The 15,529-nt window shown below is 38.9% G+C and overlaps 1 protein-coding gene across 1 annotated transcript; it reads left to right on the top strand.

Annotated features, from left to right (window-relative positions):
- Nucleotides 4,346-8,776, top strand: LOC109223481 (probable phosphatase PSR2). The gene is made up of 4 exons (XM_019387811.1): nt 4,346-5,047; nt 8,213-8,341; nt 8,420-8,540; nt 8,628-8,776. The coding sequence occupies exons 1-4, from the start codon at nt 4,697-4,699 to the stop codon at nt 8,759-8,761; spliced, it is 735 nt and encodes a 244-aa protein (XP_019243356.1). The 5' UTR covers nt 4,346-4,696; the 3' UTR covers nt 8,762-8,776.

Genomic DNA, 15,529 nt, shown 5'->3' with positions numbered 1-15,529 from the left:
TGAGGGTGATGTTAGCACTAGATTCTTTCACACTCCACCCTTAACAGAAGAAGGAGGAACATAATCCTCTCTCTTAAAGAAGAAAATGGAAATTGGCTCCATGACCAGAAGGATATTCATGCAGCAATTCTGGGCTTCTTCACTGAGCTATATACCACATCCCACACTAAAGCCCCTTGGGCTTTCACCAGCCACTCCACTATGTTACCCATTCTGTCTGAAAGCCAAAGAGCTTTTCTGGACAGACCTCTTGATCTGAGTGAGATAAAAAGGGCATTCTTCTCTCATAAACCCTTTAAATCTCCTGGCCCTGATGGCCTCCACCCCTTATTCTACCAAAAGTGTTGGGATATAGTAGGGGACTCTGTTACAAACTTCTATCAAAAATGCTTCTCTACAAGCTCTATGGATGGCACCATGAACCAAACTCTCTTGTGCCTAATCCCAAAATGCCCCAAGCTTCAATGCTAAAAAGCTTTAGGCCAATAGGACTTTGTAACACCATTTACAAGTCAGTCACAAAAAATTATTGTGAACAGGATAAAGCTTATCCTGCCCCATATCATTGGGCCAAGCCAAGCCAGCTTCCTTTCTAATAGGAGAGCCTGTGATAATTCCATCATTGTCCAAGAATACATCACTCACTTCAGGAAAATGAGGGGGAAAAGTGGCAACATGATCCTAAAAATTGACCTAGAGAAGGCCTTTGATAGCCTGGAATGGTCCTTTATTAGAGACACCCTCGCTGCTTTCAACTTTCCCCAAGGCTTATCCAAGCTCATTATGTCCTGCATCAGTTCTTTATCCATATCCATTCTTGTCAATGGGGGAAAAACTGATTCTTTCAAACCTTCAAGAGGCATTAGGCAAGGAGACCCTATGTCTCCATACCTATTCATTATGTGCATGGAAAGACTATCAAGATCTATTGATAAGGCAATCCTAGATAACCAATGACAGCCCATAAGTATAAGCAGATCTGGAAAATATCCCACCTCTTCTTTGCGGATAACCTAACCCTATTTGCTAAAGCCAATGACAGGAACTGTAATACCATTCTTTCCATTATGCAAAACTTCAATGAGCAGTCACGACAAAAAATCAATCTTACCAAATCAAGAGTCCTGTTTTCCTCAAACATTCCACAGGACTCCATACAGAACCTCTCCAACTCCCTGTCCATCCAGCACACAGCATCCTTTGGAAAATACCTTGGTTTCCCCATTCTTCATAAAAAACAAACATCTGCAGACTTTCAATTCATCATTGTTAACATGCAATCCAAACTGGCTGGTTGGATAACCAAATTCCTCAACATGGCTGGAAGAACAGTATTGGCCAAAACTTCTTTAAACAACATTCCTAGCCATGTAATGCAGTACATCAAATTGCCCACTAAAGTTACAAATCAGATTGACAAAATCCAAAGGAACTTTCTTTGGGGCACCACCCCTGAAAAGAAGAAGTTACATCTAATCAAGTGGGAGGTGGTCACTAAGACCAAGGCTGAGGGAGGGCTAGGACTCCTAAAGGCTAGTATCAAGAACAAAGCTTCCCTTACCAATCTTGCATGGAGAACTTATAAGAATACTAACAGTCTATGGGCAAGAGTTCTAATTCATAAACACTGCAAGATGTCCAACAATGCTAGGTCAGTTAGAGCCTCTAGATACCCTAGACACCCAAAATCTCCAATCTGGCAGGGCATCCTAAAGGGCTAGGAAATATGCAATAAAACAAGCAGATGGGTAGTCCACAGAGGAAACAGGATCAACTTCTTAAATGATGTATGGATCCCTAATCAGCCAGCAATCAGACAGATGATTGAGGGCCCATTACTCCAAAATGACCTAAATGCTAAGGTTAGCTCAATCCACAACCTGGGAACTTGGGACACATCAACTTTGTCCATTGCCCTACCTCCAAGTATCATGAACCTGTTGAACTCTGTGTTTATTCCCCCTGTTCCAACTAAAGAAGACAACCTTATATGGAACTTGACTCCTAATGACCAGTTCTCAAATAGTTCTGCTTACTCATTCCTAAGCAGGACTGTCACCAACCTCCATTCTGGTGAGGAAAGCTCATTTAAATGGATCTGGAAGTTGCAAGCCCCCAACAAAATCAAGTATTTGACTTCTCACCCATAAGAGGCTCCCAACTAGGAGCTTCCTCCATACAATTGGGATCAACTGTGACCCTCAATGTCCTTATTATAACAGTGTCTAGGAAACTATTGCCCATATTTTCTTTGAGTGCCCTAATGCTGTCCAATTCTGGAATGAAATCCAATCAAATTCTTCAAGGAACAGTTCTTCAAGGAACAGTTCACATCAGGCTCCAGTTTTCAATGGCCATCAGTGGCAATCAACATGGAACTCTATCAGAAATGTCCCTTTCAACAACTATATCCTTTGGGACAATCTCATTCCCTTCTACTTTTGGCACATATGGTTAACTAGGAACAATAACTTATTCAATAATAAGAAGGAACACATCAACGCCATAAACACAGTGTCAAAAGCTACTAAATACCTTATGCTTACAAAAAAGGGCTCTACAAAGGTAACACATCATATTGTGTTAAAATGGGAGCCCCCAACCGGAGGTTTATACAAGCTAAATACAGATGGAGCAGCCAGGGAGAACCCAGGAATATGAGGATTAGGAGGAGTATTTAGGAACCACAATGGCGACTGGATACTGGGATAGATGGACAATATCCCTCACACTACAAACACTAGGGTAGAATTACAGGCTCTCCTACGGGGTCTACAACTAGCGGAGCAAAACAGCTTGGCTCCCCTGGAAATAAACACTGATTCATCTGAAACCATCAATATGCTTTTGAATGGAAGTCTGATTTATGACCCTCTAATTTGTGAATCCAGGTCACTAATTCACAGGATGGACAACGTGGTAGTGAAGCACATCTATCGGGAGCAGAACATAGTAGCTGATGCATTGGCCAAGAAAGCAGCAAAGGAAATCTTTTTGAACAAGTCTAGGATATTATCAGTTCCTCCGATGTTTGTCCATGATGTATTTTGGGCAGACATCCTAGGAACTGAACTAGTTAGATCTTTTGAGGGTTGTAATATAAACACAATCGTGCACAACATTACAACTATGGGGGTACTACAATACCCTAGCAATGTCCCTGATGTAGTTTCTTTTGTTAACTAGCATATTAATATTATAACCCTTTTAACCAAAAAAAAAAAATTATAACATACTAAGTTACATAATACTTTTCTTTGGTATGTATGTTGAGGCTGGCAGTAAAGCCCATGTACTTCTTTAGGAAAACAGAGGAACAACGTAGGCTGCAGATTTTGACTCTTATTCTCTAGGATGCCAAGCATCTTAACATAATACTTTTACGGTTTTAGGGTATTTCTTCTCATGTGTTGAATTGCATCTGTTGGATTAGTCCTTGTTGTATTTTAAGCCATTTTCAATAATTAAATTTATTTCTTTATGTATCTTTTTTCTCTCTATGGGTTGATACTTGCTGGTTTTGGACAAAATTTTGTCGATAGTCATGTGAGCTTAGAACGTTTTTATTTTATATTTGTGACTACTTTAATTAAAATTATTACCGTCTATGGTTTTATGCACTAGTTAATATTGAAATCGAACAAATCGAAGTTACCGTACCGAATAAACCGAAACTGAAAGGGGAAAAGACAAACTATACCGAATATAATTAGGCACAATATTGATATAGCATTTTAAGAAACTGAATATCGAAAATACCGAACCAAATATCTAAATACCGTACCGCACAGACAGACGAACACCCTAAATGTAGTCGTATTAAAAACTCATTTCGAAGCGACCAATTAAATATGTACTATGTATACCTGTTAATCTCCACATATGTTAAAGATTTCTCATGAGTTATTATTTAGAACACAAGAAAAGAGTGAATTAGTAAGCGTGCCTGCTCTGAAAATTCTTCTTGTGAAAAATATAAATTACTCCCTCTGATCCACAATAAGTGGCCAATTTGTTTTTGATATGCCTACTAAGAATTCTATACAAAAATACCTACTATGACTAAACTACCCTTAATTAAATATTTAATGTGAGGAGTAAGAAAACTTTTTAGGGATATGTACACAAGTGTAATCTTGTAAAAATAAATTGAATTTTTTTTGATTATATAAATGACCACTTATTTTGAATCAAAATAAAAAAATAAAATTGGTCTCTTATTGTGGACCGGAAGGAATAGCAAATTACCTTGTACTTATGGTGAGCTAAGAATATAAAATGATGGTTTGCACTTTGCATAAAGGAATCCGCTGGACAAAATATATACAGCGGCATTTATGCTTTGCTGCGTTGATTTAATAAACAAAAATTAATTGCTACGCAGAAGAAAAGCATAACTTAATTAATTAGAATTCCCACTTCACTAAGTAGCACCAACGCCCACGCTCTCCCACCGGCGCGTGACAATTCCCCTCTGTTTATCGTCTCATTTTCTCTATCTATCTAGATTTCAATGACTGTGACTTCTTCGTCGAGGCGCCACCTTGACCACACCTCCGCCCGCACTCCAATTTCCTAATTTATTAAGGATTTTCATATATAAAAATTCACAAAACGAGATAAAATTGTAAGAAACTGGTGAAACGCCAGCCACTGTACACGTTAGCATTCTGTGCATCTACCGGTGAAGATATATATGGCGGAGCTGGCTCAAGCCGCCGCGGACGTTTACGCGCCGAGGAGTCTACCAGCTTGGAGGTCGCTGCTGAGTTGGTTGGCTTTCTTTATTCAGATCTTCGTTCAGATCGTTAGAGGAACGCCGTCTCTGAGTCAGGTACTTTCGTATGTCGGCTTACGTAATAGTAGCTCTTTCCTCTCTTCCCCGCCGCAGTTCAAGCCGCTGCCTATTGTTGAACTGCCGGAGTCTCAGCTGCCCGAGGAGGCGCCGCCGCCGCCGCAGCAACCGTCTGTTGCTGTTTCCACCTTGCAAATCGACGCCGGAAGAGTTCCGGATGGTGAGGGCGAGCAACATGTACGAAGACTCAAGGTATGCGTTTTGTAGAAATAGTTAAAGCTTATTAAATATTGATCTCGAGCTTATGTTTTAGGAGTTAAAGCGTAATTTTGAGTAGAATCATAAGTAATATTTTGGTTCATAGATTTCGTTTGAGTTGTTCATTATTTGTTATGCTTCCTTAGCTTTATGTTTAGCTACTTACTCTAATTCAGATGAAGTGCTTGATGCCTTCTTAAAACTAAGTTACTTTTCAACACATGAGTTAATCAGATTGTGAACTTTTCATTTAAAAAAAAGGATAAAGAGAGAAAGAGTTGATCAGATTGTCAAACAATCAATTCAACTGTATCATTTTCCGCTGGTATTAAAGTTTGTGGATACTATTAGGTCTGCAAATTTTGGCTTCTTCTCTGAGGACAGCAACAGAATTTAATGTTAAACCAATCTTGGTTGCACTGCGAAACCAACACTTTTAAGAGGCAAGAGACTCAGTGATATATATAGTTATTATGAGCAACACAAGTTTATACAGGAGTAATAATTAGTAGTTATTCAATTTTAGCAAGATGAATTTGGAAGAAGTTTTAATATTGACATCTACTGAAGCAGACAAAATGAAAATTAGTCTTAAGGAATTTTAGGACTCATCTTGTAGCCAAATATTCTGGCACTGTTCTTCTAGAGCTGCAAACTTTATTTCAGGTTGCACACCTAGCTAATCGGTGCTGGGATGAATGACTATTATTTGTTACTTCTTTAGTTAGGAGTTTCTCCGTAGCTCATCTGTTGTAGCTTTTTCTCGCTTAATTAGTGTTGCCATAAACCTAAGTACCAAAAAGGAAACATTAGATGGAGAAACAAGAAAGGGAAGTTTCTTAATGATTCATTCTGAAAGAGCAATGCATGGACATAAACTGTTAAATTTTAATTCCGAATTGCATGGGCGTGCATTTCTCCAATTATTTCCTAGGAGGTGATGCACTAGAACTTATTTTCCTTTTCTGGGTATCAAGGGGGATCTCTAATTCTTCTTCAAACTATTACCATTACTTCCATGTATTATGTCGAAGCCATATTGGAATGTGCTAATCCATCTCCAGCTAGAGGAGCCATATGAGTCCGAAGCAAGATAAGCTACAATGGTTAAGGTGGTTCAGTAGTGTGATTAAACGGAAACAAGCTGGGAAGAGAATATCCACGCATCATTGCTTTAGTCTGGACGTGCATATGACATGCAACTAGATTCCAAGGTAGTTAAATGGAGGTATATAATGAAAATAACAACTCAATAGGGAAAGAAGTTCAAGTTGGCAGTGGTGATGAATGAATAGGACAGGAAGAATATGAAATGAAATTGATGAAATACAGGAAAAGTGCAAATGTGTATAAGAAGTATCAATATGTCGGAATATTTGTGTGGAAGGACAGGCGAAAGTTTTCTGGTTTACTAGAAATAGGAGTGGTCTGATTTTCCATATTGCTGCCAGTTCTGGTTTTGTTTCTTTTGGTTTCTTCTTTTATTCCTATTTTTCCAATTTTTCTTTCGTTTGTCTATTGGAAGTTGGCATGCTCAGAAAGGTTTATGCTGTTAGTGCAACTATACCATGCAAACCAGATAAATATGACGAATGATAAGAACTTATGAAAACGGTTAGTCTGTAGTGCTGTGGTTGGGCTTTGCTGCAGGCTGTGGTAGTGCAGGATCTGTTATTTCCATTACTTTAATGTACGTACGTATGTGTGTATGTTGGAGAGGCCTCATGGATGGGGAATCAACCTCCATTGCCGGAGGAGCTGTATGAGGTGGAAGCATGCTTAACTACAATGACTTAGGTAGTTCAGTTTAGATGGAGGTATTTAATGGAAACTACAACTTGCTATGGGAAGGAAGTTACTTTTTTTGTATCAGTAATGGGAAGGAAGTCAATTATCAAAGAAGATGGTAGGAAGGGAGCTATAGAGGGAACTTATGATGGATGAGAGGATAGGAGGAGGGTCAAAAGATGAGATTGATGAAAAGGTAACAAATGAAATGTGTAAGAAATGTTAATATGTCTGAATATAATGTGAATGGAAGGGGAATTGCAATGGTTTACAAGAAAGCATACGCTGATTCTTGTTATTTGTTGGCTGTTTTCATGTTCTTTCTTTTGTTTTTATTTTAATTATTTAAATATGTATAGTTTCTTTGATTTCTTCTCTTTATTCTTGTTTTCTTTGCTGTAATACTTTTTCTTTAGTTTATTGGGAAGATGGCATGCTGGGCAAGGTTTATGTTATTAGTGGAACTGTAGCTTGGGAATGAGAGAGATAGGACGACTGAAACTTGGGAATGGTTTCAAGAGAGTTAGATAGGTTTTAGTTATGACAATTGCTGTTGTTGGGTTATGGTGCAGGCTCTGGTGCAGAAAAGTGGTATAATAGCATGTCCTAAGGGGACTATTTGTGTCTTCTATTCCCTATTAATGTTGCCCATGTGTACTAGAGGAATTCTAAACCAAGAGAAACTCCCGGACAATTGATGGAAGACATCTGAACTGTAGGAGATTATTGGAGCCAAACAATACCTCTCTATATCCTGATGTCGACTTCTAAGATGTTTAAATCTTGACTTATGTCACTTATCCAAAAAGGAAAAACAAAGTGACTGATGTCAACTCCATGACTTGCTATATCATCAGAAATATTTATGATGTGACGTTTCTCTTCTGTGTACTATTGTAGATGATTCATATAACCAACTCCCACTAGTTCGTGACTGAGGCGTAGTTATTGATGGCATTTCTTTTGTGTGTATTATAGCTCTTCCTGTATTTGTTTCTTTTGTTTGATAAAGTGAATGCAGCTCTTCCTGTATTTGCTAGGCAGGCCTTGGTTAGTAGGATCTCTGTCAACCCTATCAATGCCCTGAAGAGTTAATACGTTGTTTGCATATTGGCTGTCTTGTTATCCTCCTTATTAAATTTGAGGTGGATTCATTTCAAATGGCAATCACGGAGGGTGAAAGATTCTGCATGCTTTTTGGTGCTTTCAGTCTTGCATTTTGCTTCTACATTTGTATGTGAATACATCCTCTTGGTTTAAAGAGTTGATGTTCTTCAGTTGAAAGTTAAAAACTCAAAGGCGTTCTGGAATTTGTAAGATTATTGCGATCAAATGTATCAGAAAGCTACATTTCTTAACTATTGCTTGCAGGTGGTTCTTGATTTGGATGAAACTTTAGTTTGTGCATATGAGACATCAAGTTTGCCCAATATCGTACGCACCCAGGCCACAGAGGCCGGATTGAAGTGGTTTGAGCTTGAGTGCATATCTTCGGACAAGGTTCCCTCTTCTGTCTATGATTATGTGATTTGCAAGTTTCTTGAAAAAGTTATCTCAATATATTCCGGATGGTTTTAGGAGTGCGACGGCAAACCCAAGATCAACTATGTCACAGTTTTTGAACGTCCTGGATTGCACGACTTTTTAAAAGAACTCAGTGAATTTGCCGATCTTGTCTTGTTTACTGCTGGGCTTGAAGGTTTGCGCGTTAATTTTTGATTTATTTTGTCATCTTCCTTACTAGTTCATTTATACATGGTTAATTCTCATTGTTATCTGTGTGCAGGCTATGCAAGGCCCCTTGTTGACAAAATTGATCTCGGGAATCGATTTAGCCTGAGACTTTATCGACCTTCAACAACTAGCACGTCAGTATTGCTTCTATTCTTATGTTTTTTCTTTTTCCTGTTTAGTGGCTAATTCCAAATGTGAGGTTATCTATTTCAGTTTTTATGTTATGATGTGCTGGTACATGTGCTAAACATAAAAGGGAAAATCGAAAGCACTCAAAGAAGAAGAATCTTACAATACCAAAGGGAGAACTAAGTAAACATCTCAAGTTAACTCGCCTTTTTTGGGGGCAAACTTACTACCAGGTGGAGAACTGAGTAAACATATCAAGTTAACTCGTCTTTCTGGCCGAATATCTGGTTTTACCTTATAGCATATTAGCCTCTGAAGTGAAGATTTATCTAATGAACATAGGGGTGCTAATTAGTGTGAAGGCCCCATGTTCTGACAGTTCATGTGATTATTCTTGAAGAGAGAGATGCAGAGTCTTCTCTTAGTGCATATTTGACCACTGGCCTTGATATATGTGTGTGTGTGTAAGAGGGAGAGGGAGAGGGAGAGGGAGAGGGGGAGGTCATGCTGCCTCATCAGATGCCATAAACTGCATTTGAAGCCATTCACCTTCCGTAGATTGCAAATAGCTGGTGACTGTAAACTTTTGAGAGTTGGTTCCTCCTAACTAATTTTTGTCTTGATGCCACATTTATCTCACTATCTAAATATGGTCACGCCGTCTCTTCGTAGCAGACGAATTGAAATCTGGGTATAAAAAGTCACCATGTATTCCACCAAGAGAAAAATTGATAATATGTAATCACCATATAATCGACGTTATAGTGAAGAGAAATGTTTGAATTGACTTGTCAATCTGACTTTATGAATTTACACTGATGGCCTTTATAAAAAAGTGAATTTACCTTGATGGCCCTGGTTGGAAGGTTTTATTTTCTGCAGTACCGAAGTGTTTGGAGAGTTGGAGGATCAGTTATGTAACTGTTAAGTAGCTAATATCTGAACTAAACATTTTTCATAAAAAAAAAATATATCTAAACTGATGTTTATACGTCAGTACCACACAAGAAGGAGGGTGATTTGTGTGGTACCCAATTTTCGCTTAACTTGATTATAGAAGGACCTGGTTCTTCTATGTGTTCCAACTACTACTGTCGCGGAATAATAACTACAGAATATAAAGAACACAGAGATTTTACGTGGAAAATACCTGGCTCAAAGGGTGAAAAAACCACGACCTACCTTCCAGTAGGATTTTCCCAAACTCTCCACTAAAATCACTGAGCCAAAAACTGCATTTACAAAAACTCTTGTGTAAACCTAGGATTAACTCTAATCCCGTTGTGGCACACAACCTCAACTGTTGCGACAACTTCAAGTTAACTCTAACTTGAAAACTTTAAGTACCTAATACAATTCTAAATAAGCTGAAAGGTACAATGTAAAATCACCTACTACAATTGAACTAGAATTAAAGATAGACACTTGGAACTGGTTCTTCTATCTGGTTCAAGTAGCTTCAGGATTGCACGCTTGAATCACACATAAATTGCTTGCAAAATTGCCTTGCTATTTTGTTCTCAATTTACGTTTAACTTCTGCTTATGTGCATTACCTGTAAAAGAGAACAAAACTAATATTTAAGAGGTTAGTAATTAGAGATTGACTAGGATACAAACGCTACTCTTTCATGGTGGAAGAGTTCTAGTTGATCTCATACTCTAACTCTATCCTTTTCCTAAACCGTGTTCTCTTTGTGTAAGGAGTCTTTCTCCTTATCCAATATGCAACGTTTTCGATCATGATCAGGAGATAACACTTCTGATATGTTAGGTTTATCTCCTTCACGTGCATCTCACATGTTTGAGTTGATCATAACTGTGCTTCACAAGATGGACTTGGTCCATGTCTGAGTTCCTTTGTCAGTCTTCAAAACTTCACCTTTACTTGGGCCAACAAATTCCCCTTTTTGATGATGACAAATTCTGTGCTTCTCACTCACTTAGGCCCTGTCAGAACTCAGCTTATTCATCAATACAAAGTTAGAAAAATTTACTTATCATCAAGGACCAGGTTCATTAGGTTATAAACATCACTTATTCAGAATATACAAAGCACAATATCTCTTCCCCTTTTGGCATCATCGAAAAGTTGCATAAACAAAGTGTGAGTCCCAGAATTTTAACAATTACTCATGGCCACTGGGACAACTTCAAGTGCAATCATGGATTAATCATCAGTAATCAAGCAAACATTTCAAACTATCAAGGAAATATTAACAATCAACAAGAGCAAAAACAACAGATATCATTGATAGAAGATATGTTGCTACCACAATCCACAAAAAGAAAGCAAAAATATTCAAAACATGAGCAAAAGAAAGAAAAATCCCTAATCTGGGTCACTGGTGGTACTAGACAGGTTCAGGAGATGAAAGCTAGAAGTCCTAAGGCTTGGGGGAGCTAGAGGGTTGGTTTTGGGCTTGGAGAAGGTTCAGCATATTTTGAAGAATGCCATCATTCTTGTCCTTTTCCTTGGTGAGCCCAGTTATGAGAGCATCCCTCTCAGATTCAACCTCTGCTAAGCGAGCCTTCAGCCTAGCTATCTCAGCATCCTTGGCCCCACTTTCCTGAACTAGAGCCCTGACTTTACTATTGATAGGTGTCTTCTTGGATGAACCAGGTTCATTGGGAATGGCAGTGACTAGATAGTCACAAGCAATCAAAGTATTTATGCCAAAATGGTCCTTGCTTGTGGCCATTTCCCACTTCTTCAGAGGCACCTTGCATCGATATAGTACAGTATTCAGAATAAATCCATAAGGGGTGGCATGGGCCTTGGAGCCATTGATAACCCTGTCTAGTAGCTTGATGATGAATGCAGGCCAGTTGATTTGTCTTCCACTTTCAAGACACTCCATCAGAACTAGGTCCATATAGTTGGCAATGTGCCTTCTTTCCTGCCTAGGCAGTAGGCACTTGTTGACAAATTCAAAGAGGACTTTGTGTTGTGGCTTCATTTCACTCTTGTGCACAAACTTGGCCTCATTCACTTCTTCAACATCACAGAATCTTCTAGTGATTTTAAGGGCAGAAGGAAGGGAATCCAGACTGGGCCATCTTTGCCTAGTGTAGTCATCATATCCCTCAGCAAGGATGTCAAGAATCTCACCCAGCTTCTCTGCATCGAAGGTCACCAGAACTCCTTTCACTTGGCTGGTAACTCTGCCATCCTTGACCTCTGCGTTGGCCATGAATTCAATGATTTCATTTCTAGCTAGCTTTCCATCCATCTGAAGGACCATGTCCTTCCAGCCCTGAGCAGCTAGTGCATCAATCAATCGAACCATTCCTGGTTCACCAAGCCTTTCAGCAATCTACCCTTCAGAATTTTTCTTTTGCCAAACTTGGCAAGCTTGTCCTATTCACCATCAGACTCACTCTCTTCTTCACCACTCCATTCTTTATCCTCAGCAATTTTAACTGGTTTGTTTTCACTGCAGACCTTGTCCTCTTGGCCAATGTAGGTTCAACAACCTTAGACCCTGATGAAAACTTCTTGGAAGAAGTCCTGGTCTTTTTAGGCCTGGGGTCCTGAACCTCCACAGTTGTATGTTTCTCCTGATGGACCTGTTCCAATCTCCTCAACATCAACAACCTCAGAAGGCTCTACAACCTTAGCTTTTCCTTTATCCATCCTCTTATTCTTGCTTTCAGCCAAAGCCTTTTGTAATTCACTCTCACTCTGTTTCACCATACTTCTTGTGGCTCTCCCCTTTGACAAGGGAATTTCAGCAGTTGTTGGGGAAGAAGCCTTTCTTTTCTTGGAAGGTTTTGCAGTGTTGGGGGCTTTTGGTGTTGGGGTTCTCCTTTTCTTTGGATCATAGCTAGCACCCACTTTCTTCAGAAGGTCTGCTAGGGTCTCCTCAACAGATGAACCCGGTTCATCTGCCTGTGAACTAAGATTAACCAACCCTTCAGCAGCCTCCCCTGAGCCACTTCCCCCTGTCTTCTTGCTACTTTCTTCCACAGTTGCATGTTCAACCCCACAGATGGTTGGTACCACCAATTCAGAAGTGGGTGAAGAACCAGCCACTTCTATCCCTTTTCCCCTCACATTACTACGCACACCCTCACTCTCCTTTTCTTTTTCATCTTTATTTTTACCACCTCTCCTTTTTGACTCAGGCAATTCCACATTCCTAACAGACCCAACCAGAACAAACCTAACCACTTAAGATTATCTCCTTCACGTGCATGCCTTATGCTTGAATCTGCTCGTGTTTGTGTACACTGTGTATGGATCAGGTTCATGCTTGAGTTCCTTTGTCAATCATCAAATAAAACTTCACTTGGGCCAACAAATTTCCCCTTTTTGATGATGACAAACTCTGTGCTTTTCATAAGAATAAGCTGTTTCAACTCAGCTCAACATCAATACAATGTTAGAACACTTTTAATTTTAAAATCACTAATCATCAAGGACCAGGTTCAGTAGGTTATAAACATCACAATCCAAAGTAAAAAGCACCACCTATCTTCCGCCATTTGGCATCATCGAAAAGTTGCATAATTATGTTACATAACCAGATTTTATTAGAAATTATTCATGGCCATTAGACTACTTCAAATGCAATCATGGAGTCAAGCATAATTTATCAATCTAATGATAACCAAAATAGAACGTACCTCAGAAGGGGAGTTTTGAGCCTTCTCAGAGTCAGAAGACCCAGTTCCTTCCCCCTCACTTGCAGATTTGAACGAATCGTTTGAGTTCTCAGAATCTTGGGCTTGGCTTGCCTTTAATTTCTCGTTCAATTTCTTTGAAAGAGCACTGGTTGCCACCGTTTTACGAGCAAGCATTTTTACTCGCCTTCTCCTAGGTTGAGGGGTTGTGTTGGGTGGAGGAGGGGTGGATGAATCAGTGGGGGTAGGTTGTGGAGGAGTGCCTGGGTTATCTTGAGGGTTAGACATTGTGACTGATTTCGTGAGAGAATTTGTGAGTTTGGCTTTTGGAAGAGAGAGCAATTTGAGAGTGAAAGAAGAAATTCGATGGTTTAGAGAATTATGAGAGTGGCAGTGATTGTGATGATGGGGTTTTAAATAGAGAGGCCTAATTAATGTCTAACGGTAGCTTTTTGGAGTCAATTAGAAGTCCAATCAACCTGAAATTTAAGGTTCAAAAAGCGGTTAGGCTTCCCTAGATTCTAGGCGTTTTATGTGGTGAGAATTCTATTAGAGACGGAACTGGTTCAAAAAAATAAACGGATAGGATTTTCTGATGTTTTTGAACATAGATAGGACTCTGCTCATGATTTAAATATTTATATTTCTAATTGTGTAGAGTATAGAAAACATACCTCGTTATTCAGATTAACCAATATTGATGAATCGGTTCTTCATTTAGAATCCTCTTGATCATGCATCAATTTACCAAAATAGAGAAAATTTTGTTAGAGATCAGTGATTTATATCAACACATGTCACAGGAGTATACTATATACAGTATGAAACTGAGTAAAAATTAATCTAGATATTTACACAAGTTACAAATTTCCTAGCCAATTTTTTTTTTCTTTTCAATATTTTTTTTCATTGTGCATTCTGAGCTGCTCCCATTAGGTGATCCTAATCATTCCTAATTCTAACCTGTTCCTTTCAAAGCTTTCTCTACTCAGTGCTTTAGTAAAGATGTCAGCAATTTGTTTATCAGTAGCACAGAATTCTATAGTAATCAATCCTTTCTCATAGTTGTCCTTTAAGAAGTGATGTCTAACATCTATGTACTTAGTCCTCTTATGATGAACTGAGTTCTTAGTCATACTAATAGCACTAGTGTTATCACAAAAGATAGGGATGCAACCAACTTCAATGCCAAAATCCATCAGCTGCTGTTTGATTCACAACAGTTGAGCACAACAAGAGGCAGCAGCAACATACTCAGCCTCAACAGTGAAATCCACTGAATTCTGCTTTTTAGTAGCCCATGATACCAGACATGAACCAAGAAAATGAGCCATACCTGAGGTGCTTTTTTTATCCACAAGAAAACCTGCATAGTTAGCATCAACATATCCTACTAGATTAAAGTTACTACCTTTAGGGTACCAAAGGCAAAGGTCAGTAGTGCCTTTCAAATATCTCAGTATCCTCTTGACAACAGTCAAGTGGGATTCCTTAGGATTTGCCTGAAAACGAGCACAAAGCCCTACACTGAAAACAATGTCAGGTCTGCTAGCAGTAAGATATAGAAGTGAACCAATGATACCCCTATATAACTTCTGAACAACAGATGAACCAGGTTCATCTATGTCTAATTTAGTAGTTGTTGCAATGGGTGTGTCTATTTCTTTTGATTCATCCATTTTAAACTTTGTAATCAACTCTTTTGCATATTTCTGCTGATGGATCATGGTTCCATTTGGGTTTTGTTTGATCTGTAAACCTAAGAAGAAGTTAAGTTCACCCATCATACTCATTTCAAACTCATTCCCCATTAATGTAGCAAATTCCTTACTCAGCTTTTCAGTGGCTGCCCCAAAAATTATGTCATCGACATATATTTGTACTACTAGTAGATCCTTACCTTTTTCCCTCAAGAATAGAGTTCTGTCAATCTTACCTCTTTTGTATCCATGTTCAAGCAGGAATTTGGATAGGCGTTCATACCGTGCTCTAGGAGCCTGCTTCAGTCCATATCGGGCCTTGTCCAGTTTGTATACATGATCTGGACACTCCTTACTGTCAAACACTAGAGGTTGTTTGATAAAGACTTCTTCCTTTAAGTAGCCATTTATGAAGGCACTCTTCACATCCATTTGGTGAAGGGTAAATTCCATGTGTGTTGCAAAGGCTATGAGGAGTCTTATTGCCTCTAGTATTGCAA

The sequence above is a fragment of the Nicotiana attenuata genome, chromosome 3, assembly GCF_001879085.1.
Source record: "Nicotiana attenuata strain UT chromosome 3, NIATTr2, whole genome shotgun sequence".
Classification (NCBI taxonomy): Eukaryota; Viridiplantae; Streptophyta; class Magnoliopsida; order Solanales; family Solanaceae; genus Nicotiana; species Nicotiana attenuata.
This window is presented reverse-complemented; position numbering and strand designations above follow the sequence as displayed.

Bases quoted from the DNA above. Each gene is read 5' to 3' on its own strand.
- LOC109223481 (XM_019387811.1), top strand. From the start codon at position 4,697: ATGGCGGAGCTGGCTCAAGCCGCCGCGGACGTTTACGCGCCGAGGAGT. The intron at 5,048-8,212 runs GTATGCGTTTTG...TATTGCTTGCAG, and splicing joins AACATGTACGAAGACTCAAG to GTGGTTCTTGATTTGGATGA. The intron at 8,342-8,419 runs GTTCCCTCTTCT...GGATGGTTTTAG, and splicing joins AGTGCATATCTTCGGACAAG to GAGTGCGACGGCAAACCCAA.